This window comes from Rhinopithecus bieti, unplaced genomic scaffold (genome assembly GCF_001698545.2).
Source record: "Rhinopithecus bieti isolate Rb0 unplaced genomic scaffold, ASM169854v2 scaffold_574, whole genome shotgun sequence".
Classification (NCBI taxonomy): Eukaryota; Metazoa; Chordata; class Mammalia; order Primates; family Cercopithecidae; genus Rhinopithecus; species Rhinopithecus bieti.
Window position 1 is genome coordinate 1,572,854 of NW_016803605.1, and position 24,189 is coordinate 1,597,042.

Below are 24,189 nucleotides of genomic sequence, written 5' to 3' on the forward strand. Positions count from 1 at the left end.
TCCAGGGTGGGACACATCTGTTCCATCTTCACCACTAACAACTCATGGACCTCCAGGAATGGAAGTCACAAACAAAACAGGCTTTCGAATAAATTAAAGGAAAATCTAAGATGTGTAAAATGAAAACGCACACATTTACACTTTCCGATCGCTGTCTCACACACAGATGCATACACACACACACACCTTTTCAAAGTGGAAATACGTCTGTCGTAAGGCCATGGGTGGTTCATCGCTGAAACACATTATCCCGTTTCATGAACAATGTTGCCACAGTGAATCTAATGTGATTTCTTGTCATAACCATCCAGCAACCTCACAGTGACACAGGCCATGTGAAGATTTCAAAGGCTCCATTGGTTAAATCTCTATGGATCTGATGGTCTGGTTCCTGCTTGTCAGATAAGAACCTAGAGCTCTGTGAGGCAAAAGGACTTGGCAAAATTCACATCGATTTAGGACCAGATCTCTGCATGCCCAACCCCAATGTGGCTTCTCTTTCCACTGTCCTATCTACAAATTGTAGGAAGATGGTAAAACTGTGTCTTGTTCCTGTCTTTGTCCATTGCTGCATTATCATGCCTCCTGGGAACATCACTCTAAATAAAAACAGACGCAAACAGGTGATCTCAACCACAATTTAGAGAGAAGTTAAACTTAGGTTACTGAAAATGAACATTTGCCTTAGAAGCAAACATGAATTACATCACATTTTTCTTCAGTATTTTAGGAGTATGAAGCTATTGATAAAATGATACAATGAAAATAAACAGAATTACACAATTATATCCATGTAAGTCCAACACTCAAGGGAGAACATTGTTATTTTTCTTTGATTCTCTCAGGCAACAGAAAGCCATTCTGGCTGTCCTGTGAGGAAAAAAAAATGTATAGGAAGGAAATTGACTGGGTTTGAGAAGGACAGGAAAGGTTGGAAAGCCTTGGATACACACAGGCAGCCCCAGGACACATCACATAGGCATCAGGGTCACACCAAGAAGAGCTGGTCAGATTCAGCAGACCCAGCATTGACACCAGATGGCATTCATCAGTCATCACCTGTACCCAGAGGCCATACGAACTGCTGTATCTGGTGGGTATTTCTATCAACAGTGGCTGCACATTCCCTGTGGACCAGCCAGTAAGGACCGTGTCTGCCATGGAGTTTCTGCTCAGTTTCCTGTGAGACGCACACACACAGGCACACACACAAACACACATGCACATACAGACACGCACATGCATGCATTAGAACCCTCAATGCCCATTATAGACTGTGATGTATACTCCTTAAAATTAATAGGCAAGACAATAACACAATAATGGTTTAGCCACTTATACAATAAGCTGCTTCCTCACGCCCATAAATAGCATCTGCATACCTGAGTCTTATTAATTTCTTCATGTCTATTCAATTATTTTACGGTAAAAGTAAGATCGTATTACTCTATACCAATGGTCAGCGAAATGCTGCATGGGCCAAATCAGAACCTCTTAATTTTGCTTGGTGAATTAAGAGAGTTTGTTTTTGTTTTTTTACATGTTTTAATGATAATAAAAATGAACAGAATATTGTGTGGTGTGACAAGTACATGAAGTTTACATCTCAGTGCCCACAAGTAGAGTTTTATAGTAAAATGTCCATAATCATTTTCCTGCATATTGTCTGTAGCTTTCTTACAAAAATAACCCTAAGACTAGTTTAATGATGAGGAAAACATTAGACAAACACCAAAGAAGAAACAGTCTGCAAAATCTGACCACTATTTCTCAAAACCACTATTTCTCAAAAATTCAGCATTGACTAGTGGATACTGTGACTCAACAGTCTCCATCTCTGAAAGTGTTGATTCTTCCTTTTCTTAAAGGAAAGAAAAACAGGTTTCAATATCAATTGGTTGTAAATCTTATCATTTCAAATATCAAGATCATTTGAAACAAGGAGAGACTGGGAAATTGCAACAGTCCACAGGAGACTAAGCAAATATGATACTTAAGCAATTGGGTGTCCTGGTTTCTATTAATTAGTCAACTATTTATGGTTTCTATTAATTCAATAGCTAACTGTATATTCTATTAACTATTTAACCAGTAGAACAAAAAACGGGAATCAAGGAACAGAAAGAAAACATTCATAGAAAAACTGGCAATATCCAAGTACAATCTGGAGTGTAGCTGATAGTAACGCCTCAGTGTTGGTATATGAGTTTTAAAAAGTATACCATGGTCATGTAAAATGTTAATAAAAGGGGAAAATAGATGAGAGGCATAAGGAAACATTCTATACTATCTTTGCAACTTCTCTTTAAATTTAAAATTATTCCAAAATAAAAAAGCTTGCTAAAAACTAGAAAGCAGGATTTTAATTCTAAGGGAAAGGAAAATTCTCCATATCTCTAATCTAAAAAAACATGGAAGTCAGCATGAGTTCGTTTCTAGGGAATGATCTTCTCAGATGGAAAGGGGTCATTAGGTAGTAGGAGGTGGCAGGTCTCGTTTCAGTGTTTACACATGGCTCCACACAGAGCTACAGCCTGAGTTCTTTAGCAGGTTCCATAGGAGGTCCTTTGAAGAAGGGCTTCTCTGCATTCGATATGTAGAAACTTGTGGAGAAGATGAGGAAACTGAGGAAAGCCACCAATGCAATCCACTATCCAATCCCTTGACTCCCTGCAACTGCACAAAAAAGGAAAAGCAAAGAAATAGTAATTAACGCAATACATACAAACTGAGGTCTACCCATCACTTCCAAAAATTGCTTTCCCCAACAGTGAAAATTCACATACAGAGTATTCCCCAATGACTTCTATCAGGCAATGTAGAAAGGGAGAAGTCGGATTCAGCATTGACTAGTTGATACTGTGGCTCAACAGTCTCCATCTCTGAAAGTGTTGATTCTTCCTTTTCTTAAAGGAAAGAAAAACAAGAATCAATATCAATTGGTTGTAAACCTTATGCACAGTAAGCTGCCCATCAGTCAAAATTATTTTTGACATCCCGCCTGTGGAACGTGGCATGCTGATACTTGAGAACCTTTTGCTTATTTCCATCGTCCCTTTATGTTGCATCTACTTGGGAAGCCTGTTAAGGAAACATTCAGATATCTCCATCATTTCCATTAAAATGAGAATAATGCTGTGGGAGAACATTTACACTTCTATAATCTTCCTTTCTATAAAAATTAAAAGTCATGCCTCATAGATGCTACTGAGGGGGACTAAAGATTGAAACTCAAGCATATTAACTGCAGTATCACTTATAACATCAAACCAAATAAACAGCAAATATGCTGCAGCCATGTCCCTGAATTGGAATCTGATATTTACAAGCGGAACAATCCTGGGCAAGCTGCTTCGTCTTCCTACGATTCACGGTTCCTTACGTGGGACATGGGATGATAATAGATTCGACCTCACTGGGTGATTGTGAGCATCATACGAGTTCCTAGGCTAAAGCACTTAGAAGAGTTACTGGCATGTTTAAATAATAAATATCCCCTTGCGATTGTCTTTATTAATAATCAGCATTAAATGCTAATTAATAAGGGACTGCATAAATAAATCAGGATACGCTTTTTAAAGTGTGTATTTCGCGGGCACGGTGGCTCAAGCCTGTAATCCCAGCACTTTGGGAGGCCGAGACGGGCGGATCACGAGGTCAGGAGATCGAGACCATCCTGGCTAACCCGGTGAAACCCCTTCTCTACTAAAAAAAATACAAAAAACTAGCCGGGCGAGGTGGCGGGCGCCTGTAGTCCCAGCTACTCGGGAGGCTGAGGCAGGAGAATGGCCTAAACCCGGGAGGTAGAGCTTGCAGTGAGCTGAGATCCGGCCACTGCACTCCAGCCTGGGCGACAGACCGAGACTCCGCCTCAAAAAAAAAAAAAAAAAAAAAAAAAGGGGGTATTTCTAATTCATCATCTAAGAACTTCTTCTATGGAAATAATCATTTTGGAAAGAGATATATGTGCCAAGATGTTCGTGGTAACCATTATTTATGACGGCAAGAAACCTTTGAAAGCAACCTGAATCTCCATCATTAAAGGGATTAAATAAATATGGTTCAGACATGCTATAAATAGAATATCAAATCACCATCAGAACCATGACTTGAAGATAATACAGTATCACGGGAAGCATTTGCAATGTGTCATATGAAACAGCATTTATAAAATGCTATTTAACCAAAACTAATAAGTTTCTTAGGCAAGTGGACATGTGTATATGTAAAATATATAAAGCATATATAATTATGTCACACATATTTGTTATTTTAAGGGGATCTTCAGCAACATTTCTAATCAGAAATGTGACCCTATAGATGAGACAGGGTCCAGACAAAGATGAAAAGAGGAAGCCGTGCCTTAGGAGATCATTCTCAGAAGAATATCTGCTGTAACTTGTATTTGACAAGGTAAAGCGATGCAGAAGCATCATTAATAAAGAATCTGGGAACAATCCAATGTCACGTTTAGTTGGTTTATTTCCCCTTGTACAAGTGGCCAGTTACCTTTCCGGTGAATTAATTCATAAAGCGATGGAGGTTGAGAAGCGGGACTTCTGCAAGCACAGCACTCTGCAGTGTGATCCTTCCACTGGCGTCAAGACATGCAGCCCAACACAGGCAGATTTGAGATTTTCAGCTTTTATCTTCTCCCCAAATCCAGGAGGAACCCAAGGAAAGATTAAAATTCCGATTGCATTCCAGATATGGAACAAAGAACTTAAAGAAAAGGCAAAGCTGAAATAGGCTTTCTTTCCATCATGGATGGGTTTCTCATTTCCTTTACCTTTTAGGTAGATATTTTTATACCTTTTGATTTATAAAAAATTTAAGAATGCAGTTTCTTTTTTCTTTCAGTTTTGTGGCAAAATCCTCTGCTTTATGTGAAATAGCTGCAGTAAAATGCTGTGTAAATTTTATCTGGAAGGTTCTATGGAAAGCCATAAACATCAGCTGCCGATGCCTCATTTTGTCCAAGGGCCAGGTTGCAACAAAGTATGTTTAAATTTAGAAATATATATTGAATTTTATAAAGCCACAAAATATGTCTTGAGGAATACACGGTAGTTTGACAAGCCAACACCTCTCTTTTTAATCCAAAATTCAAAAGGTAGTATAATTCTTTCTTTCCCAGCAGCAGAGGAAGTGACTATTGCAACCCACATTCTGAGTGTGAAATGAGGCCTCATTCAGTTTCCTAATTTCCAAGATTGTTTTTCAGCACCCAGCTGAATAAAGTATATCCTGGGAAGAGAGAAGAAGAAAGTCTTAATGAGGCCCAGCTCTACAGGGCCTCTCATTACTGCCCTGGTTATGAGCTACAGAGATAATCAAGCACAGAGGTTCAGAGAAAGACAGAGTGAATTTGTGAGGCTTGCCAGACAAGCGCCATGGGAGAAGCTTCCTCCAGCCCAGCAGTGCCAAGAGAAGCTGGCTCCAGAGAAGCCTCAAAGAGCTTCGGGGGAAAGCTAATGGCCCATTGGAAAGAAGCCACTCCCAGGGTCTTGGGAACCCTGGCAGGAGACTGTGGCCCACAGCGCTTCCATGGACTTAACTGCCTCATTTGTAGCTGTGCTTGGAACACATACATCATCCCTGGAAAGGTGCCTCTGTCAGGATTGAGGAAGCCCTGAATGCAAACACTCCGGCAGTGTGACAAGGCCCCTGATACAACCTGCAGAGTTGAAAGCCTGCCATATCCTCCCCACATCTCTATAAAGCTAATTACCCGCTGCACGGCCAACGGAGAAAGAATTCGTGGCATTTCCACAGCTGAGGCTGTGCCTTGAGCATAGACAGCTGACGACTCAGGCATAGAGAACCAAGCTCAGGTCTCCTTCCAATGGGCCACCTGACCAGACTTTCAAAAATCTCCAGCAAGATCAATGCCTCATTAAATACCGAAATGTAGCCATGCGGCGTCGCTGACAATACACAGTTACATACCCTCCTGGGTTCGTGGTCTTGCCTGCCAAGAGCTTGAAGAAGCCTTGGTAAGTAAACTGATATTCATCCGGGGCGGTGGTGGTGATGTCACTGCTTAGGGTGAAGGAAAGGGACAAAGATTCCTCCTACTCTTCTAACCAGGCTTGTCTGAAATATTGGTTTCTGATTTATTGACACACTTTCCTCCATGCTGTCTTCGTGGCTCTTACTGGCTCCTTGCTCAGCTTGGAAACCTCTCTACCAGGGTGTGTGCAGAGATGTCAGCCCCTGGTCAGGCATCCTCAGCCATCTGTCACCCCTCAAAGAGGCCCTCTGTCATCTGCCAATCTACAGTCGATACCACCATGACTTTCCCATAGAGGGAATTCCCAGTAAACAGTTCTTCTTGTTCTCGCTTCTAGGCAAATTTTCCCCAGAAAAAGTCACATTTCCGACAACATTTGTTTCTGAAAAGCCCCAATGTGGCTGTCAACTGCCGGTTTGTCCTGGGCCCCCAAACACCTTCTTCTGTTGTGTATGCCTCAGAAACACATTTCCCAGGCTCTCTCCCACCGACTCTCAGCAGGTTCAGCCAATTTGGAGGCACGGGTGCAAGGTTGGAGGAGAAGAAGAAGGAAGAACTCGAGTACGTGTTTTTCTTCCTGCTTCTTGCAGCATTTTCTGCTAATGGCTTTGTCTCCTCTGTGGTTCCAACTCCTTGAGAGCTCCCCTTACCATCTTCTCAGATCCCCCAGCATCATCATCCAGGACAACTATGGCTGTGGTTCCAACTTCCACCAAACAGTCCCCGTACTTGGGCACTAGCAGTATCATCCCTTCCCTCTGTTCCTCCAGCCATAGGAGTGGTAACAGTTTCTTGCAACTCTTAACCTCTGCTTTATTTTCTCAAGAAATTTAAGCCTTTTTTTTTTTAGCTTTTCTACACCTAGGTAAATAATCCCTATAGTAAATCCCTCTGTTAAAATACCTACAAGGTTTTTTGTTTTCCTAGCTGGAATGCGTCTTAGAGATTCAGTCATTTCATCCTATTTTGTTTCCTTAAAAGCATTTATTGCTACCTAAAAGTGTCTTGTGTGTATGTTTTTTTCACTCTTCTATCATCCGTCAACCCCCCAAAAATGTCCAGCTTCCTGAGAAGAAACATTTTGGTATTTAGCTCACTGTTGCATCCCAAGTGCCTAGTGGGAGGTATTACATCTTTGCCAAATGAATAAAAATTAGTGCATCAAGTAAGATGGCCTCAATTAAAACATGAAATAAGATGTATTAAAGCGTGGACAGTGGACCACATGGATAGATATGTGATGAGCAAACACTGTAAAATATTAACCGTTGAATCTAGGAGCTGGTATACGGATGTTCACTGAGCAATCCTAGTAGCTCTGTCACTACCTGAATAGGAGGCAGCTGATGTCCTGAGAAGCTGAGACACCTGAGCTGGAGCCCCAGGACTGCATGAGCCCACTGTAGGTACTGAGAGAAACTGCATAAATCCTCTGAGGTTCAATTTGTTTTCTCTATGTTAAATGGGATTTTATAGTCTATCCACCCACCAAAAACACACCATGAGACAATTTAAATGTGCCCTTAACCTTTGACTTCATTTTGATGGGACCATGCACGAGTCCATTTGCTTTGGACTTCTCACTAATTGAGACTGATCTTCCTTTCCTTTGGCCATTATGTATATCAGTAAGGATTCTTTTTAAAGAAATCTATAAAACACGCAGTCACTAGGAGTAGACTGGCTTCGAACTCAGATGGATTCAGGTGCAAACAATGGCACCAACATGCTTTTTCATTCATCTCTCAGTCGTGCTTTCCATGGTGTGGCTTTTTGCTTAAGCGCCACGTGGTGATAAGAACACCATCTCCCAAACATTGTTCAGTCCATCAAGAAGCGGTTAGGGTTCCTTTTCCACAAGTCGCAGTAGAAGAAGGAAGAAGCCATGATGCATGTCATCGTCTCTAGTGGGTCATGTGTCATCCTTAACCCTATCACTGTGGCCTGCGGGGAGAATGTATTGAGTAGCCCAGCCTATGCCAGGAGGCCCCCTCCCAAACCCTAAAAAAAAAAAAAGTCAGTTTTTCCTGAAGTACGAAGCTGGAAGGTAGGGGACCGGTGGTGTTTTTCCATAGCATTCTTAGACACTGTTAGGACAGGAAGAGCAAAGGAATGCTGAGAAGAAAAACATCAACAATTATTCATTCCCAAACCCAAACAAAATAGTAAAATAATAATAGAATCTGACTTATTCAACTCAGTAATCTTGTTAAAAAAAGGAAAAAGAAAAAAAAAAGAGAAACCAAGAGTGCCCTCAGAGTGTACCAGATATTTAAGCAATTATTCTGGAGAAAAAAGTTACTGTTGGAATTGACTTTTTTTTTTTTTTTTTTTAACATTGTAAGATTAGACCGTCTGAACCCAGTGCCACGGATGAACCAACAGATGATATACTTTATGACACTGAGTCTTCAGTAATAAGCTCAATAGGCAATGACAAAATTGGACGTATATGCAAGTTAATCCCCCACCAATGTGATCTTGGCACTTTTTACTAATTTACTCCAAAAGCTTAGGCTAGAGATCCAAAATGGATCGCCTGCTAGATGACATTTTTCTTCTAATTTGACACAATTTTGACATCGAATTAGTTGTCAAAGTTTAAAAAATGAAATTAACATAGAAAATCAACATAAAAAATCCAGATCTCTAGCTTTTCTTTGAAAATATAAAAAGATCTGGAAAGTGGGACATCCATTCCTCCCTGCACTAGTCAGATGGCATCAGTGGCTGCTGAGCACTTTACCTGGGGCCTCTGTCCTAAGGTTCACCTCAGTCCCCACCATTCCCTCCTGCCCCATGCCCAGACTTGCCTCATTTGTGTCCCCTGCCTGGCCTTCCTGTCAGCCCTTCAGGGAACTGTGTGAGAACGAGGCCAACATTGGGGAAAGCAGCACTGGAGATGGAGACAGAATCCCGATGACACATTTGAATACTGGGACCCAGGGTGAGTTTACAACTCAGACCTAGGCATTGACTCCTCATCAATATAGTAATTTAATTTTTTTATAAAAAAGGTAAAATAGAAGTCATCCAGGATAACTTGGGGAAGCCAGTTTCTTATATGGACTGGCTCACAAAAACTAGAGGGACAGAACAATCATGTTGGTTTTTTCTTGTGGAAAGACCTCTGCTATGGACTGAACTGTGTCCCCCAAAATTCATATGTTGAAGCCCTAGCATCCGATCTGGCTGAATTTGGAGTAAGGAATTAATTAAGGTTAAAGTAGGTGGTAATGATGGAGCCCTGGTCTGATAGGACCCTTCTAAGGAGAGAGAGCAGAATGCTCGCTATTTCTCTCTGCCACGTGAAGATACTGTGAGAAGGTGGTTGTCTGCAAGCTGGGAAGAAAGCCCTGGAACTAATCAGCAGGTACTTTGCTCTTGGGCTTCCAGTCTCCAGAATTGTGAGAAAATAAAATTTAAGCCACCCAGCCTATGATATTTTATGGCAGTGCCAGAAGACTAATGCAACTACCTCAAGAAAATTAAGACTGCCTCAAAATGGCCATAACACTTGTTGATTTATTAATGGGTGCTTCTCAAGAGTTGAAACAGTGTCAGCTCAGGAGCTTAACTGTCACTCCTGCCATCTTTTTCGTGGTATTATATTACCATTATATTATGTTTAACTTATGACATAAAAAAACATGTTTTTTGTATCCATTTCTATCAGAACTAATCCATTTCTATCAGAACTAATTATGTAAAGGCCCCTATTCCACATATGACATAGCCAATACATATCCAAAGCAGAAAACAAAATTTTATCCCTGGGAACAAATAATTTAGTTGGGAAGAGAAGATGTATGCTCACAATAAATACTGATGCATAAATGAAAATACGTAATGCAACACTAAAAGTGCTCAATACAGTTTTAACTATTGTCAGAGTTTAGAAAAAGAAGAGATCAATGAGTTTGAAATAATCACAAATAGGTAATGAAATTAATCTTAACTATTAATTGTTAACTATACATCCAGCATGAGTTAAGTACTTGCATCTACTAAGTCATATTAGGTTAAGAAGTTTGCCCGCTGGCACAAAACTAGCAAGGGGTGAGTTAGGGTTTGAACTCAGGCTCCAGAGACTGTGCTCAGATGAACTATTTCCTTCCTGATCCTTTAACCAGCTGCAGGCTGTGTGCAAGTTTCCCTTTGAACTGATGGCTGGTAAAAGTCACAGGCTCTATCATGTCCTTCTCTTGTGTCCCCCAGTAGGCAGTCCTGTTAAGTACCCAAAGCAGACCTCATCATTGTTTTAGTTAACAATGTTTCAGGAAATGTCTGTGGAATAAAACCTATAAAAAGGAACTCAAGAAAAAAAAAATAGAAGATTTGTTATACCACAAGCCTTAGAAATCTCCAACCCAAAGTCACAATAAGAACAGTTTGAACAAGAGTCTTGGAGGAAACTGGGAGACAAAAACAGGAGAATCGCTTGAACCCAGGAGGCAGAGGTTGCGGTAAACCGAGATCGCCCCATTGCACTCCAGCCTGGGAAACAAGAGCGAAACACCATCTCAAAAAACAAACAAACAAACAAACAAAAAAAACTGTATCCCTTATTCCTCAAACCTAATTAAGCACTACTTACTCTGTGCCATGTCTTAACTACTTGTTGAGGATATGGAAATGTCCAAGGCATGATTTCTGTTCAGCTCATGTGGTGGAGAAGACAAACCCACAAATCAAATGCTGTGTGTAATGCATTGCAGTGTATACATGTGAACTTTGCATATGGAAAGTCAGTCTAGGAGGGAAGAACATCAATCCTTTCTCTGGAGCTGGTTTTGAGGGACAAGAAGAAGTGACTGGGAGGCACATGAGTGTCTTGGAGGTGGATAGATAAACTCCACGTGCAAGACTATGAGGGCAAAAAGATTAGTATCAAGCAAAAGCAAATTACATTTTATGGAGAACAGAGTTACAACAGTACCCGTATCTGGCATCTGTGATTCTTCCTGTCCAGCACCAACACTTCTCTTTGAAAAACATCCTTTCTTATTTTCGGTCCCTGTGGTCTGGGTGGGATGAACCCCACCCAACCCTAGTTCCAAGACTGGTCATAATGCCGGCAGTCATGACCTCACAACGTTCTATGCACCTGGAGCCTGGATAGAGTGATGCCTTCAGGTGTGGCATGTGATCACAGGCAACTCAGGATCAGCTCTCCAGCCCCAGGACTTCTGCTGGAACTGAAAGCTTTCTTCCCACTGAGGGGCAAAGCTTCTAGGTATCTGAAGATGTTGAAGACCATTTCCTGGAACAACAGAGGTAAAATGCCCATAGGATGAGAACATGTAGCCATTAGAAGAACCTGAAAGTTCGGTGTCACTGAAAGATGAAGTTCAATAGAAGGGACAAACTGCAAAACACAAGCTGGAGAGGTTTAGGTAAGAGTCATATCACAAAAAGCCATTAAGCATTTTAAAATGCTTAGCCTTTATCCAAAGAGTAATGGAAAGGCACTGACATGACCTAAGCACAAATGAGAAGATTTGATTAAATATATCTCTCTACAATGATGGAGAATGGACCAAAAGCAGGTGGGGAGGACAAGGACAGTAAACCCTGCTAGAGACTGCTAGAGTGACTCTGCAAGAATAGCCCTGAAGATAGAAAGAAGTAGATAGTTGCCCAAAATACCTGTGGAATACAACAGTACCAGTGCCCACTAGATCAAACTACACAAGAATCTGAATCTCAGAAAAGGGCTCTGAGCTAGGGAAAGAGATTTAGAAGCCTTCAGCAGAGGGATGATGATTTAAGCCTTAGGAGTGGATGAAATTACCCAGAGAACATGCATAATGAGCAGAGAACCTGGAATAGCAGGGGCCAACATTTAGGATCTGTCAGACAACAGGGAGCCCAAGACTGAGACCTGTTAATCCAAAATACACCATTTTGTAAGCTCCCTGCCATTATGCAGACCTTGGTCAAAGTGAAACATTCCACGAGGGTTCGGGCCATGAGAACCTGCCTGCCCAACTGCCTGACTTTATCACATTCTGCTGAGAAAAAGTCCGAGGCACATCACTATCACATTCTGCGGGAGCAAGGCCCCAACTGCTTCATCACAGGTACATCTTATTAACATCTTCCCCGGCAGCAAGCCATACTGCCCAGACCTCTCCCACCCATACCTGTAAGTATCCCAGCCTGTAAGCAGTGGAGGGCACCGGCATTAAACTGGTGCGCCACCTCAGCTGGTTTACACTGGACCTAAATGCTTGCATTTGCTGTTGAGCCGCCCTCTTGTTCTATGTGTGTCTTTAACCCTCACCTTGCCTTGGAAACCTAACAAGAAGGAGAAGCCAGGAAGGTAGGAGGAAGACAGAAGCCCATGGTGTTAAAAACAGCCAAAGGAATTGTGTAGAACAGTGATTCTCAAAGTGAGGTCCAGGAACTCTTGGGGCTCCCACGACCCTGGTAGGAGGTCCACGCAAGCCAAAGTATCTCTATATGGATACTAAGGTGTTATTTGTTGGTTTCGTTCTCATGAGCACATGAATGCAGAATGGAGGTTTCCAGAGGCTACTGGAAAGGTGATATTGCAACCAACTGGAGAAACAACATCATGAACTTCCTCCATTTTAATTTCTAATAAATATCAATGTTTATAAGCAAAATGGCTTTTTTGGTGGGGTGGTTCTCAACAATGTCGGGATAAACAGATCCTGTGATCAAAGTGTGAGAAGCACAGTGATAGAGAGCTTAATGTCAAATGTTACTGAGGCCTCAAGGGAACTAACCAGTCAGAAACAACCATGGAATTTAGCAATGGACTTGACTCACTTGGTGAGAGCCGTTCCGTGTCATGGTGGCAGAGACACAGCACCGTGACTGAGAGTGAGCAGGAGCTGTGGAAGTTGAATAATGCCTGAAGGGACCATTCTTTCTGTGAGTATCCAAACTGACTCATGGTAGCATGAACCCATTTCATCTTCTACTACCCTTGGTAAAAAAGGAATGGCTACCACTGAGGGCATTAACTGGATATTTCCTGCACCACTGGGAGCTGAGTGCCACGAGGTCTTCAGTTCTATTCAGCCACCCCTTTCCAAAGTTCAATACCTGAAGCATCTCAGTGAAATGCCATTAAGATGTTTGCCACACAGGTAGTCATGGCAATGGTATGTCAGCCTGTGCTCTGTTTCCAGCCTTTTGCTGTTAACAGGTCAATAAGGAGGGCAGTCGGTCTCTTCTGCAGAATCTTAAATGGGATTTGCCAAACCAAAGTCCAAAACACAAGGAAACATCTTAGTGACCCTGATTTGCTTAAGGAAATTAACATTCTCTGTATTGCCCTTTGTACTTAATCTTTGACTAGGCTGAGGGTGGTTACATGTGCAGAAAAGGATGTAGGAGGCCTGAGACTGATGTCCTTAGAAAGATCTGCTCATAAGGTTGTCCTTTGACTGCTCTCTGGAAACTTGGATTTTGTGAGAGTTTCCAGCTTTCACTAACTAAGAAGAGTGGTTGGTGCACTGTGATAAAACTCTTCACACAAAGGACAGTCTATACTGAACACCTGCTTTCTTCCTTAGAGTTTTGGATTCAGGTACATGATAGGCAGAAAGTACCTAGGCAACCAGGACTCAGCAAAGACCTTGGGTGCTGTGTTTCTAATGAGCTTCCCTGATCCACATTTCACAATGCTCTTACCATAGGATGCAAAAGCTGGCACCCCCTGGACGACTGCAGTGGGAGAGGATTCCTGGAAGCTTGTGCCGGCGACCTATAGACTTTGCTGCGTGAGGGTTTTCTCTTTGCTGATTTTGCTTTACATCTTTTGTTGTGATAATTCACAGCAGCAGGTAAGCCTGTGTGCTGAATCCCTTGAGTTCTTACAGAGAATAAGTGAATCTGGGGGTAGTTTTGGGAACTCTGCAACACAGTTTATCGCCGAGTATTATAGGATGATGCAAGAAAGCGTGGCCTTCAGAACGTGTGCAGGAGCTACCAGAAGACTACTTCTTACACTCAAAGGATTATGTAAGGATATAAGAACTGGGGACGTCGAAGCCCTGCTGCCACCACCAGTGAGGAACTCAGAGGTCCCAGGTGTCCTTTTCTGAAGCTGGGAGAGGAAAGCAGAACCATGGGAACCACTGTGAAAGGACATTCCTATACCTACACAGCTCCCATTACATGGGGCATATGGAAAAACAGTCCATGGAGGCCCATGAAGTTTCATGTCTTAGGTTTTTCAAAAAGAAGCTTCTACCTTAAGAGAGGGAAGGATAAACCATAGAATGTCAAATCCTTATAAACAAGAGAAAAAGGGAAGAAGAAAAGTGATGAACACCTTCTCATTTTACAAAAATTGACCAACTACAGACAAGATAATGAAGGCATCCATCTTTCTGGAATTCTTCCGTAAAGACTGAAATATCTAATCACTAACTTCCCAGTGACAAAAGGGGTTACACCAGTAGTCCTTCCATTCAGTTCATACTTTTTATATGGATAAATATTTTGAAACATAAATGATAACTTCTCCAATTTTGTCAGAGATCCTGAATCCACTCAGTAACACCACTCTGAATTCTTTCCTGTACCTCAAAGACAGAAATGAAAGAACCTGGCTCATTAATTTGAAACAGTAAGCAAACCTGTTCCTTTTCCTAGCTGAGTTTTCCATGAAAATCCTCAACAGAATCTGTCCTACACGTTCTCCTACCCCAAAAGCTAAGACAAAACTAATAAGAGCTGTTTCTTTCGAGGACAGGGACAATCCTTATTACATTATTCCACTTCCTTATTGCAGATGACTAGAACAAGCTTTACGGCAGAAAATAGTTAAATTTTCTCAGCTATAATAAGAATGCATCTTATGGGACCATGTAAAGGCTACAAGTAGCTCCAATCTAATCAATATAAATTTGAATTGGGCCAGCCACTTGTCACTCCTATATATGCATGTACACACACGCGCGCGCACACACACACTCACACCCGCACACACACGCACCCGCACACACACACAAAGTCAATTTTCATTATTGACATTCTGTATTTGCAAATTTGCCTCCTCACTAGCCCTTATTTTTAACCTCCAAATCAATACTTGTGGAACATCTGAAGTCATTTTTGTACATGGGCGGAGCAGCAAAAAATGTGAATCATCCAACCTGAGGTCAAAAAGGCAGAGCCCTCCCTTCCTGCCCAGCTCTGTGAGCAAGGGTCCTTCTGTGGTCTACTCAGTTCCATGCTTTTCCTATTATTGTTCATTCTGAGAGGAACTTTGCTGTTTAAAACAGTCCCCAACTGTAGGGCTGAAGTGCCATGTAGTTAGGTCCTAAGCACAAGGAAGTTGTCGTGTGCCTTGTGGAGAAAATACGTGTGTTAGATAAACGTTGCTCAGGCATGAGCTATGTAGAGCTGTCAGCTGTGAATTCAATGAAAATGAATCAATAATCTATATTAAATGAGGTGTCTTTATACAGAAGTATACATAAAATTATCTATTGATCAGCTGTGTAAACAAAGACTAAGAGAAACCTATCTCTGCAGTTTCCCTAGGAGCAATGGTTCAGTATGTGTTAATTCATTGGAATATAACTGCTATGAATAATAGAAATTGTCTGTATGATATATATACACACACACACACGTGTGTGTGTGTATGTGTGTGTGTGCAGATAGATTGACAAGGAGAATTAGAACTATAATTTTGAGAGAAAGAAATGAACACAATTCAGAATATTTTTTACTCTGACTTTTTTTTCACAGAGAGATTGTGGAATGGAGTGACTCTCCAGAGCTGCAGATTGAAGGTGTATTTTCATCTGACTTTGGTGATTATGGTTCTAATCTCTCTGGGAAAAAGGTATGTTTGGGGTGAGGATGGGCAGAGGCAGAACTGGCTAAACTACCCAGTCACACAGAGTTGCATCTTACTTAAAACTCAGCCATTGCCATTCCCCTCAGGGAATCTCTGACTTCAGTTTGAGTGTTCAGTGAAGCTTCATATAAAAAGGGCTCAATCTCCAAAGTCTACATGGAAGCAGAATGCACCTAACATCAGATTATTCCTAAAAAGTCTCTTTAAACCAAAACCTGCCATAAAGACGGTAAAGGTCTGTATTGCAATGTATTTAGCACAGATGGCTTTTCATTCAGCATTATGACAGAGTGTTGCTGTTTCTGCCGAGCCTCAGTTGAAGATCTAGAGTTTAAAGCACCAAGTTGTGAAACAGTTAAGCAACTACACAACACACACACACACACACACCACACAGAGAATCCTGTCTCTAAAGACAAGAATGACAAGAGCCTCAAAGAAAGGGATCAACAGAGGGGCTCTGAGACTCACATGGCCTCTTGCTGGGCAGGGACACATTGAGTAGACAGATGGGTTGAGGCGTCTGTGTTTTCCCCATTGTACACTATCGTGTCTCCTCTTCTGGGATGGACACATACACACTGTGCACGCTCAATGTGCACAGTCCTAAATCAAGATCAGTTATGTGGAGGTGAGGATAATTGTAAATTTCTCTATTTGTTGGCTATAAATATTTGAACAAAAATATTAGAATGCCCAACATTTTAAGTAACCTGATGTGGGAGATGTCTTCTGGCATGTCAAAAGGAAAGTCCATGATAACAATGATTGTGAAGGCAACATCAAGAATGATAAAGGACTCAACTTCCTGAGCATGTGTGATGTGCCTGACGTGGACATATGTGCTTTCCATTTCTTACATCATGTGAATGTGCTTTCCATTTCTTACATCATGTCATGTTATCTATTACTAGCCCCATTTTACAGACAAGAAAAATGAGACACAGAAGCATGAAGCCACCCATCCCACAGCACACAGTGAGGGAGTGGTGAAGGCAGAATTTACAGGTGGGCTTTCTGGCCCTAGGGCCCATGCTTTTAATAACTACACTAAAACAAACATCGTGATAATGACCTCATTTGAAGGAAGCATATGCTGATAATAAAGATAACAAAGGGGGAAAGTAAATAGAGTAAGGAATAAAAATAAAATTGTCAGACCCTCAACTTTGCTAAGAAACCTGTATAAATGGAAAGCTTTAGGAAGCCTGCTGCCACATTTATTCCAACTTTTATGGCCTGGAGAATGCTGCCTACTGCATTATTTTCTATATAAATGATGCTTAACCGTTTCAGAGCTTTTCACCCTTTTGGAAATATAATTAAAACTATGGACCCCATTCAGAGGAAAAAATGCAAACAACCACAACATTTCAGAAAAAAAATAAGAGAAAATTGACTCCATAATGCTTATCAGTGACCTGCAGAAGTCTCAGCCTGCAGGGTAATTATTTCTGCTCTAAAACTGTTCATGATATTTTTCTTTCAGATCTCAATGGTAGGAACACCTTCATGGCCTCTTTATGGCTGGTACATTTTCTTCTCATGGACAATGAGAAACATGTAATAAATTGTGTTTCCTTTTTGCTAGGAAATCCTGAGTTAAAGCTTTACTTCCCTCTCAGGAACCATCAAAGAGTCATAATCTGTACACCCCAGTCCAACATTTCCCCTGGATTTGATCTCCTTTCAATTGTTTTAGCCTTATTTTACATTTCTTACATCTATTTCTCTATGTTTCCATGTGTATTATCAAATGCTATTTCAGATGCCAACCATGAGCTAAAGCGTATGTTGGAATTAGAGAAACAGAGGGATATACTTATATAAAATAACACATATAAATGCAATGCTGACTTTTTCTTTCCTTAAGAAGTCTTTAACAATTGCTTGGGAGGAATCTGCTTTTCACTGAAGCTTCAATATTTTCAGATCTTTTAATACCAGGTGTCAAACTTATTCGCTGGGATGAATTATAGAAAGTTGCACCACTTTCTTCTGCCTCATTTATTCTCATTGTAAATATGAGAATTTTAAAAAGTCTTCCTAATTCTTGCTTTCTGATGGATTCTATACAAACAGTTGTGGTGCTGTTCAATAAACTACTAGAAACATGGGGAGGTGAACTAAGGAGATGGGAACTATGAAATGACCTATTTTAAGAAAATATTATATGGGAAAATCAGATCTATGTCTCTAAGTCAAATGTATAATATATGTGTTTGTGGCTTTTCTCATCATCTGTATTAATCACACTCATCCTAGTTCATATTAAAGATGATCATTTCCTGTTCTCTCCACCATGGCCACCTGGTCCAAGCTGCCATCTTCATGCACCTGGATACCTGCCGTAACCTCAGCTGACCTTTCCTGTGTCCATTCTTGTTCCTTTGGGCCCAGTCTCCTCCCTCACAGCAGCAGAATGAGTTTACTAAAAAGTGAAACAATTTCTGTCACTTCCTGGCCCAAAAGTCTCCAATAGTTTCCTGATGGGTTCCATGTAAGTTTAAACCTAAACTTACATGGAACCCCATGGTAAGAACCTACTCTATATATATGTATACACACACACACGTATATATCACACACACATATACGTTAAACAAAAACAAAATACAAGTTAATTTTTCTCTTGTGTTCATAAAGTCCAGAAGCCATCAGCCAAGGCTGAGGGGTAGTGTAGCTGCAGTGGAGATCCGGGCTTCACTTCTCTTACTGTTCCACTGTGCAGTTTCCATTTCCAAGGAACACCTCATGGTCTAAAATGGCTGCTAGAGCTCCTGTCGTTACTAATGGTTCGTTTTCCAGCCATGACATAGGGACAAAGAAAGGCGACTTCCTCCACTGAAGTTCACTTCCTGGAGTTTACAGGTGCCACCCCCTTTTACATACTAAATCTTAGAACCTAGCTGGGCATGGTGGTGCGCACCTGTAATCCCAGCACTTTAGGAGGCTGAGGTGGGTGGATCACGAGGTAAGGAGATCGAGACCATCCTGGCTAACATGGTGAAATACCGTCTCTACTAAAAATACAAAAAAAAAAAAATTAGCCGGGCGTGGTGGTGGGCGCCTGTAGTCCCAGCTACTCTGGAGGCTGAGGCAGGAGAATGGCGTGAACCCAGGAGGCGGAGCTTGCAGTGAGCTGAGATCCGGCCACTGCACTCCATCCTGGGTGACAGAGCGAGACTCCGTCTCAAAAAAAAAAAAAAAAAAAAAAAATCTTAGGACACAGGCACAGAGCCACACCCTGCTGCAGAAGAGCCTGGCAAAGGCAGTCCTTATTCTGGGTGATCAAGAGCCCAGGAAAACATCAGGAGTTTGCTCCTGAGGAAGAGAAAGGAGAGTGGATACCGGACCCAGCTCTAATCTGAGTCACCCGTGGCTTGCCTGGACCACATGATGTGCTTCAGGACTCTGCCCACCTCCCTTCAGGACCCCTTTCCCACCCTCACTCTGCCCAGCCACATGGCCTTCTCGTCCTTGTTCTTCCTTCCATGCACCCAGCTAATTCCAGCCTCTGGGCTTTTGCACTAGCTGTTCCCTTGCCTGGACAGCTCCTCCCCAGGTATTCTCTGGCCTCTTCCCTCACTTCACTCAAATATTTGCTCCCAAGCAAACCTCCTTGGGGAAATTTCTCTGCCCACTCCACCGCCAATAGTGGTCTGTCTCCTCACCTAGTTTTATTCTGCACCCTGATACTGGAGATCTGTTTTGCAATTTAAATCAAAGGAGAAAAGAGAAGATATCTGCTACCCCACCCTCATCTCTGCCTAACTGGAAGCCTTGAAAGAAAATGGCAGTATTTAAAAAACATTTTTTAAAAGTTCAGTCTGGCTCCTGAGGAAACCTGCAGGCTCAAGGAGAGTGGATATTCCAGAATTTCAGGCTGCACATGACTTCTGAAAAGCAAAAACATTTTTTTTTTTTCTCACTGAAATTGGCAGTATGTCCTTCCTACTGATTTTCCAGCTGAGCTGAAAGAGCTTTAGGCAGGAGGCAGCTGGAGAAAACGTGCTTAGAAGATCTGTCTGTAAGCGGGCTAAGGTAGAGCTCTCTGCATTGACAGCAGAGACCTAAGAAGACCCCACACCGCACAGGAAGTTTAACCAACAGGTGGTCTCACTGCTGCGCTCAGAGCCCAGCCCTGTGGACACAGCTCAGGCGCGCGGAAAGCAGGCAAATGACATTCTCCTAGCGCTCCTGCTCTCAGGAGCCCGGGAACCCTGGACAGAGGCGCAGCCACCTTCCCAGCCTTAGGTGAGACTTTGCTCGCCATCCACGCAACCACGCGTGCCAGTAACCGGCGCAGAAAGGCGCGTAGGTGGCTCTCCCGGACCTGGAAGCCTCCCCCTCCGCTACTCATGTGGGTCGGCTTGATTCTACCTGGGCCCAACGTGTGCATGATAATAATGGCAGTGGTTAGCAGCTGCTAAGCTTTTCCTGCGCTTCAGGCGCTGTGCTATGTGCCTAACGTACCCACTAAATTCCCTCTGAGATGAAATAATCCACGCTGCAGAGATGCGGGAGTGGGGTGAAAGGCTTTCTGGAAAGCCCAGTTCTGTTCTACATTCTTGTACCCACCCACCAGAGACCCCCAGCCCCTCCTAGCAATCCTCAAATCACATCAGACCGGATCTCGGGTATCTGTCGAGATGATCCCGCATTTCTGCCAACCTGGGACCCCCTGCGAGCTTCGCTGTGAACGCCTGCTCCCCCGTGGACACAGCCTGGCTCTCAGGACCACAGGATGGAAGGGAAACAGGTGAAGGGAGACTGGCTCCTCCCTGGGACCCTCCCCGTCTTAGTTTAACTGAACTGGAGTGAAGGAGGCATGGAGCTCCATGGTTGGGGAAAAAGGAGTGCAAGCACCCAGGCTCTCCATCCTCATAGCCCCGCCAAGTCCTGGGGAGGGGGAAAGCAAGGGACACGACCCGTCCGCCACATCCCCCCTGGCGCCGGACCTGCAAGTGTTCCGCGGGAGGTCCAGGTCTGCGGAGGCCCACAGTGTCTACCTATCCAGCGCCCCCGCCCGACCCCCAAGATAAACCCCACGTTCGGTGCGTCCCCTCATCCCGCACCCAGAGAGGCCACGCCACGGATGCCCTCTCTGCCCAGCCTCACCTGTGCCGGGGAAGGCGCCCATCACCGGGCCCAGTGCGCCGCACCAGCGGTGACCGCGTCCTCCCAGCTCGTCGAGTCCCTCACACCCGTGGCCGTTTGTGCCAGGCGGGCTGCGTCCCCTCGGGTCCTCTTGACCGCGGCTCCAGCTCCCGCCGCTGCCCGCGCTGGAGACCTGACGACTTTTCTGAACCGCCGCCTCCAGCTCGCACCCTTCCTGGGCTCCAGGACCGTCCCCTGTGCGCCCCCATCTGCACCGTCGCCGCCCGGATCCGGAGCCGGAGACCCGCCTGGGCGCAGGAGGAGAGAGAGCGCGGGTGGCGGGGAGGGGAAATCGCTCCAGGGCTGCTGCTGGCGGCGCCGGGGACGGGGAGGAGATGGGGCCGCTCTTACCCGGGGCTGGAACTGCCTGTCCGCGTGGACCCGCTCCTCTGGCGCGGAAACTCCGCGTCTGCAGACTCCCACAGTCCTGGAGACTTCTGCCGGGAACCCGGGGCACCGAGAGGGGCCCAGCCCACCCCCACCTCCCTCCTGACCGTCACTCCGGGCAGGAGGTCTGCGCTCCTCTTCCTCTCTAAATTGCGGGTCACATCTGCGGATGCCAGGAGAGCTCCTGCCTTCGGAAATTAAAAATCCCATCCAGTTGATTCGGAACCGTCTTCCAGATACACTGAGAGGAAAAAGAGCAGCGTGCACGACCGTGTGAACAAGGGATATACACGTGTTTGTATAAATGGACGTGTACCTGCATTTATAAATGTGTAGGGAAAAACACTCAAACATGCGGAAACACACCAGAAACTCATCACTGAAGAAAGAGTAATCGCTCACTGTTTACCCTTATTGACTCATTGAGTTTTTAACACAGTAAGCCTGTGCTAACTATTTAGGTGACAGTTCCTCCTTTTTCCCACAGAATTGTCCCTGCAACAGCAGGTTTTTAGTTGGTTTGGTTTGGGCTTTGCACCACGGGGCAGGAGAAATCCAAACTTTCCGTCTTCCCCAAGCCTTTCCCGCTGATTTGCACCCTGTGCGCTCTTCTTTCATGGAAGTTGCCTGTGCCACGGCCCAACCAGATGATTTCTGTTCTGGCTTGATCTGCAGGGGGCGTGAGTCAGAGTCTGACCCCTCTCCTGACCCTGCCTCTAATGAATGAACAGCATTCAGACACCAGCCTCGTCCCCTCCCCAATCCCCAGGGCAGCACCCTCTGTGTCTGCAGACCCAGGAGGCAAGGCCCAGTCCCCCCTACACACCTAGGGCTGGCTCAGAGCAACCCCAGAAAGGAAGCCTGCTTGCTCACAGGGTCACAGCAGTCTCCTTCAGTGGAGCACCGCAGGGTGTCCTGAGCCAGGAAGGCATTTCAAAAGAAAATGGAATAAGGAAAAACTCCTGTGATTAAATGACAATGAAAGAGATAGATGCCAGCAATGAAGAATCAATTTTTGTCTCCAAAATTGGGCACATGAAGATAACCCTCAACAGGACTGAGAGAGGAGGGGTGGGCTTGAAAACCCACTCATCCTGGGAGTATGCCCCGATACAGCATATTGGAGAGTTCTCCTCCCAGGATGAGCTTGAAGCCAGCTCACTGGTTTTCTAAGTTAGTTCCATTTCCCTGCAGTGGGGAGAAGGCAGCTGTGGTAACATCTCAGCCAGGCCAGGGTGGGATAGGAATAGCACTGGGGAGTCACAGGGGGTAAAAACTGAAACAACAGCTGATACAAGAACTACACAAAGAAACCCAGGATAACTAAAAACCCAAAATATAGAGCAAAATCAGCCAAAACCCAGTCAGGGTAACAGGCCCACGACTCTTCCGGGCAAACCCAATTAAGGGAGAAAGGGGGCATTCTTGGGGAGTCCCTGAAATCCCCTCTGTATTAGTCTGATCTCATACTGCTAATAAAGACATTCCTGAAGCTGGGAAATTTATAAAGGAAAGATGTTTAATGGACTCACAGTTCCACATGACTGGGGAAGCCTCACTATCATGGCGAAAGGCAAGGAGGAGCAAAGGCAAGTCTTACATGGTGGCAGGCAAGAGAGCGTGTACAGGGGACTCCCCTTTATAAAACCATCAGATCTCATAGACTTGTTCACTACCATTTAAACAGTGTGGGGGAAACCACCTCCATGAGTCAATTATGTCCACCTGACCCCGCCCTTGACATGTGGGGATTATTACCATTCAAGGTGAGATTTGGGTGGGGACACAGCCAAACCATATCATTCTCTTTTTCTGGAACACCTAATGATTGTTCAACCCCCTAATTAAAGAAACACTAATTAAATCGGAACGCTGGGTGGTCACAGGAGAACCGGGAAAAGGTGAAGCAGCAATTTCACATAACTGCAGGAAAGGAGCTGTTAGAATTAGTGACAAGGACAAAGACAAGCCTGGGCTGGTAAGACCCCAACAAACAAGGGGCAAAGCTGGTTGAGACCAGCTGGATCTGACATGGTGATGGACTTGACTTATGCCCTACCCGAGACCTAATTGTACACTCGTTACCATCCAAAATCACAGACCCACCAGCACCATGATATATTTAGTATACAAATGGGTGGCACTCCAATTCTAGGAATTCCCTACTTTGTTTTTTTCCTAGAAAATATCATGATTATTCCACTGCCTAATTAGAAAAGCCTATAAAATTAGACATACAAATTCTGCTGTGTGCTTCTCACTCTCCCGAGCACGCCTGCACTTCTCTCTTACGCCTGCACTTCTCACCACTGCACTTCTCACTCTCCCGAGCACACCTGCACTTCTCTCTTACGTGTGTACTTTTGCTTTACGGTAAAAGCTTCTTGCCTTTTGCTTTATTCTGATTTGTCATAGAATTCTTTCTCTCCATGGTGTCAAGAACCCGGACACTGCTGGGGCTAGGGTCCCACTGGCATCCAGATACCCTCCTGAGCCCTTTGGCAACAAAAGGGTAATTGCGAAATGTGGCTTTCAATAGGTCTGCGTAGAAAACACACACACACACACACACACACACACACTGCTGAGAATTTCCCAAGACGCCTTTGATTTGCGTAGCCTACACATGACCTTGGGAAGCAGTTGCAGTTATAAAGCAGATGGAGACTGTCTGATCTTCTTAAAGCAGCAGAAATATGTTATTCTCTCTCTCTCCTTCCCTCCCTTTCTCTGACACACACACACACACACACTTGCACACTAAAAATGTTGCTCTCCT

The 24,189-nt window shown here is 43.8% G+C and overlaps 1 protein-coding gene across 1 annotated transcript; it reads right to left on the bottom strand.

Moving 5' to 3' along the window:
* Window positions 1-1,555: 1,555 nt before the first annotated feature.
* On the bottom strand, window positions 1,556-21,764 carry LOC108539963 (translation initiation factor IF-2-like). The gene is made up of 4 exons (XM_017888934.1): window positions 21,599-21,764; window positions 20,985-21,512; window positions 2,787-2,906; window positions 1,556-2,676 (listed from the first exon to the last, which is right to left on the bottom strand). The coding sequence occupies exons 1-4, from the start codon at window positions 21,762-21,764 to the stop codon at window positions 2,651-2,653; spliced, it is 840 nt and encodes a 279-aa protein (XP_017744423.1). The 3' UTR covers window positions 1,556-2,650.
* Window positions 21,765-24,189: the final 2,425 nt, after the last annotated feature.

What these genes read in the sequence shown, in the direction of transcription:
- LOC108539963 (XM_017888934.1), bottom strand. Translation starts at nt 21,764, where the DNA reads ATGTTTGAGTGTTTTTCCCTACACATTTATAAATGCAGGTACACGTCC. An exon ending in GGGATTTTTAATTTCCGAAG is followed by an intron (nt 21,513 to 21,598) that starts GCAGGAGCTCTC and finishes AGTGACGGTCAG; the next exon opens with GAGGGAGGTGGGGGTGGGCT. An exon ending in GGGCGCCTTCCCCGGCACAG is followed by an intron (nt 2,907 to 20,984) that starts GTGAGGCTGGGC and finishes CTTTCCTTTAAG; the next exon opens with AAAAGGAAGAATCAACACTT.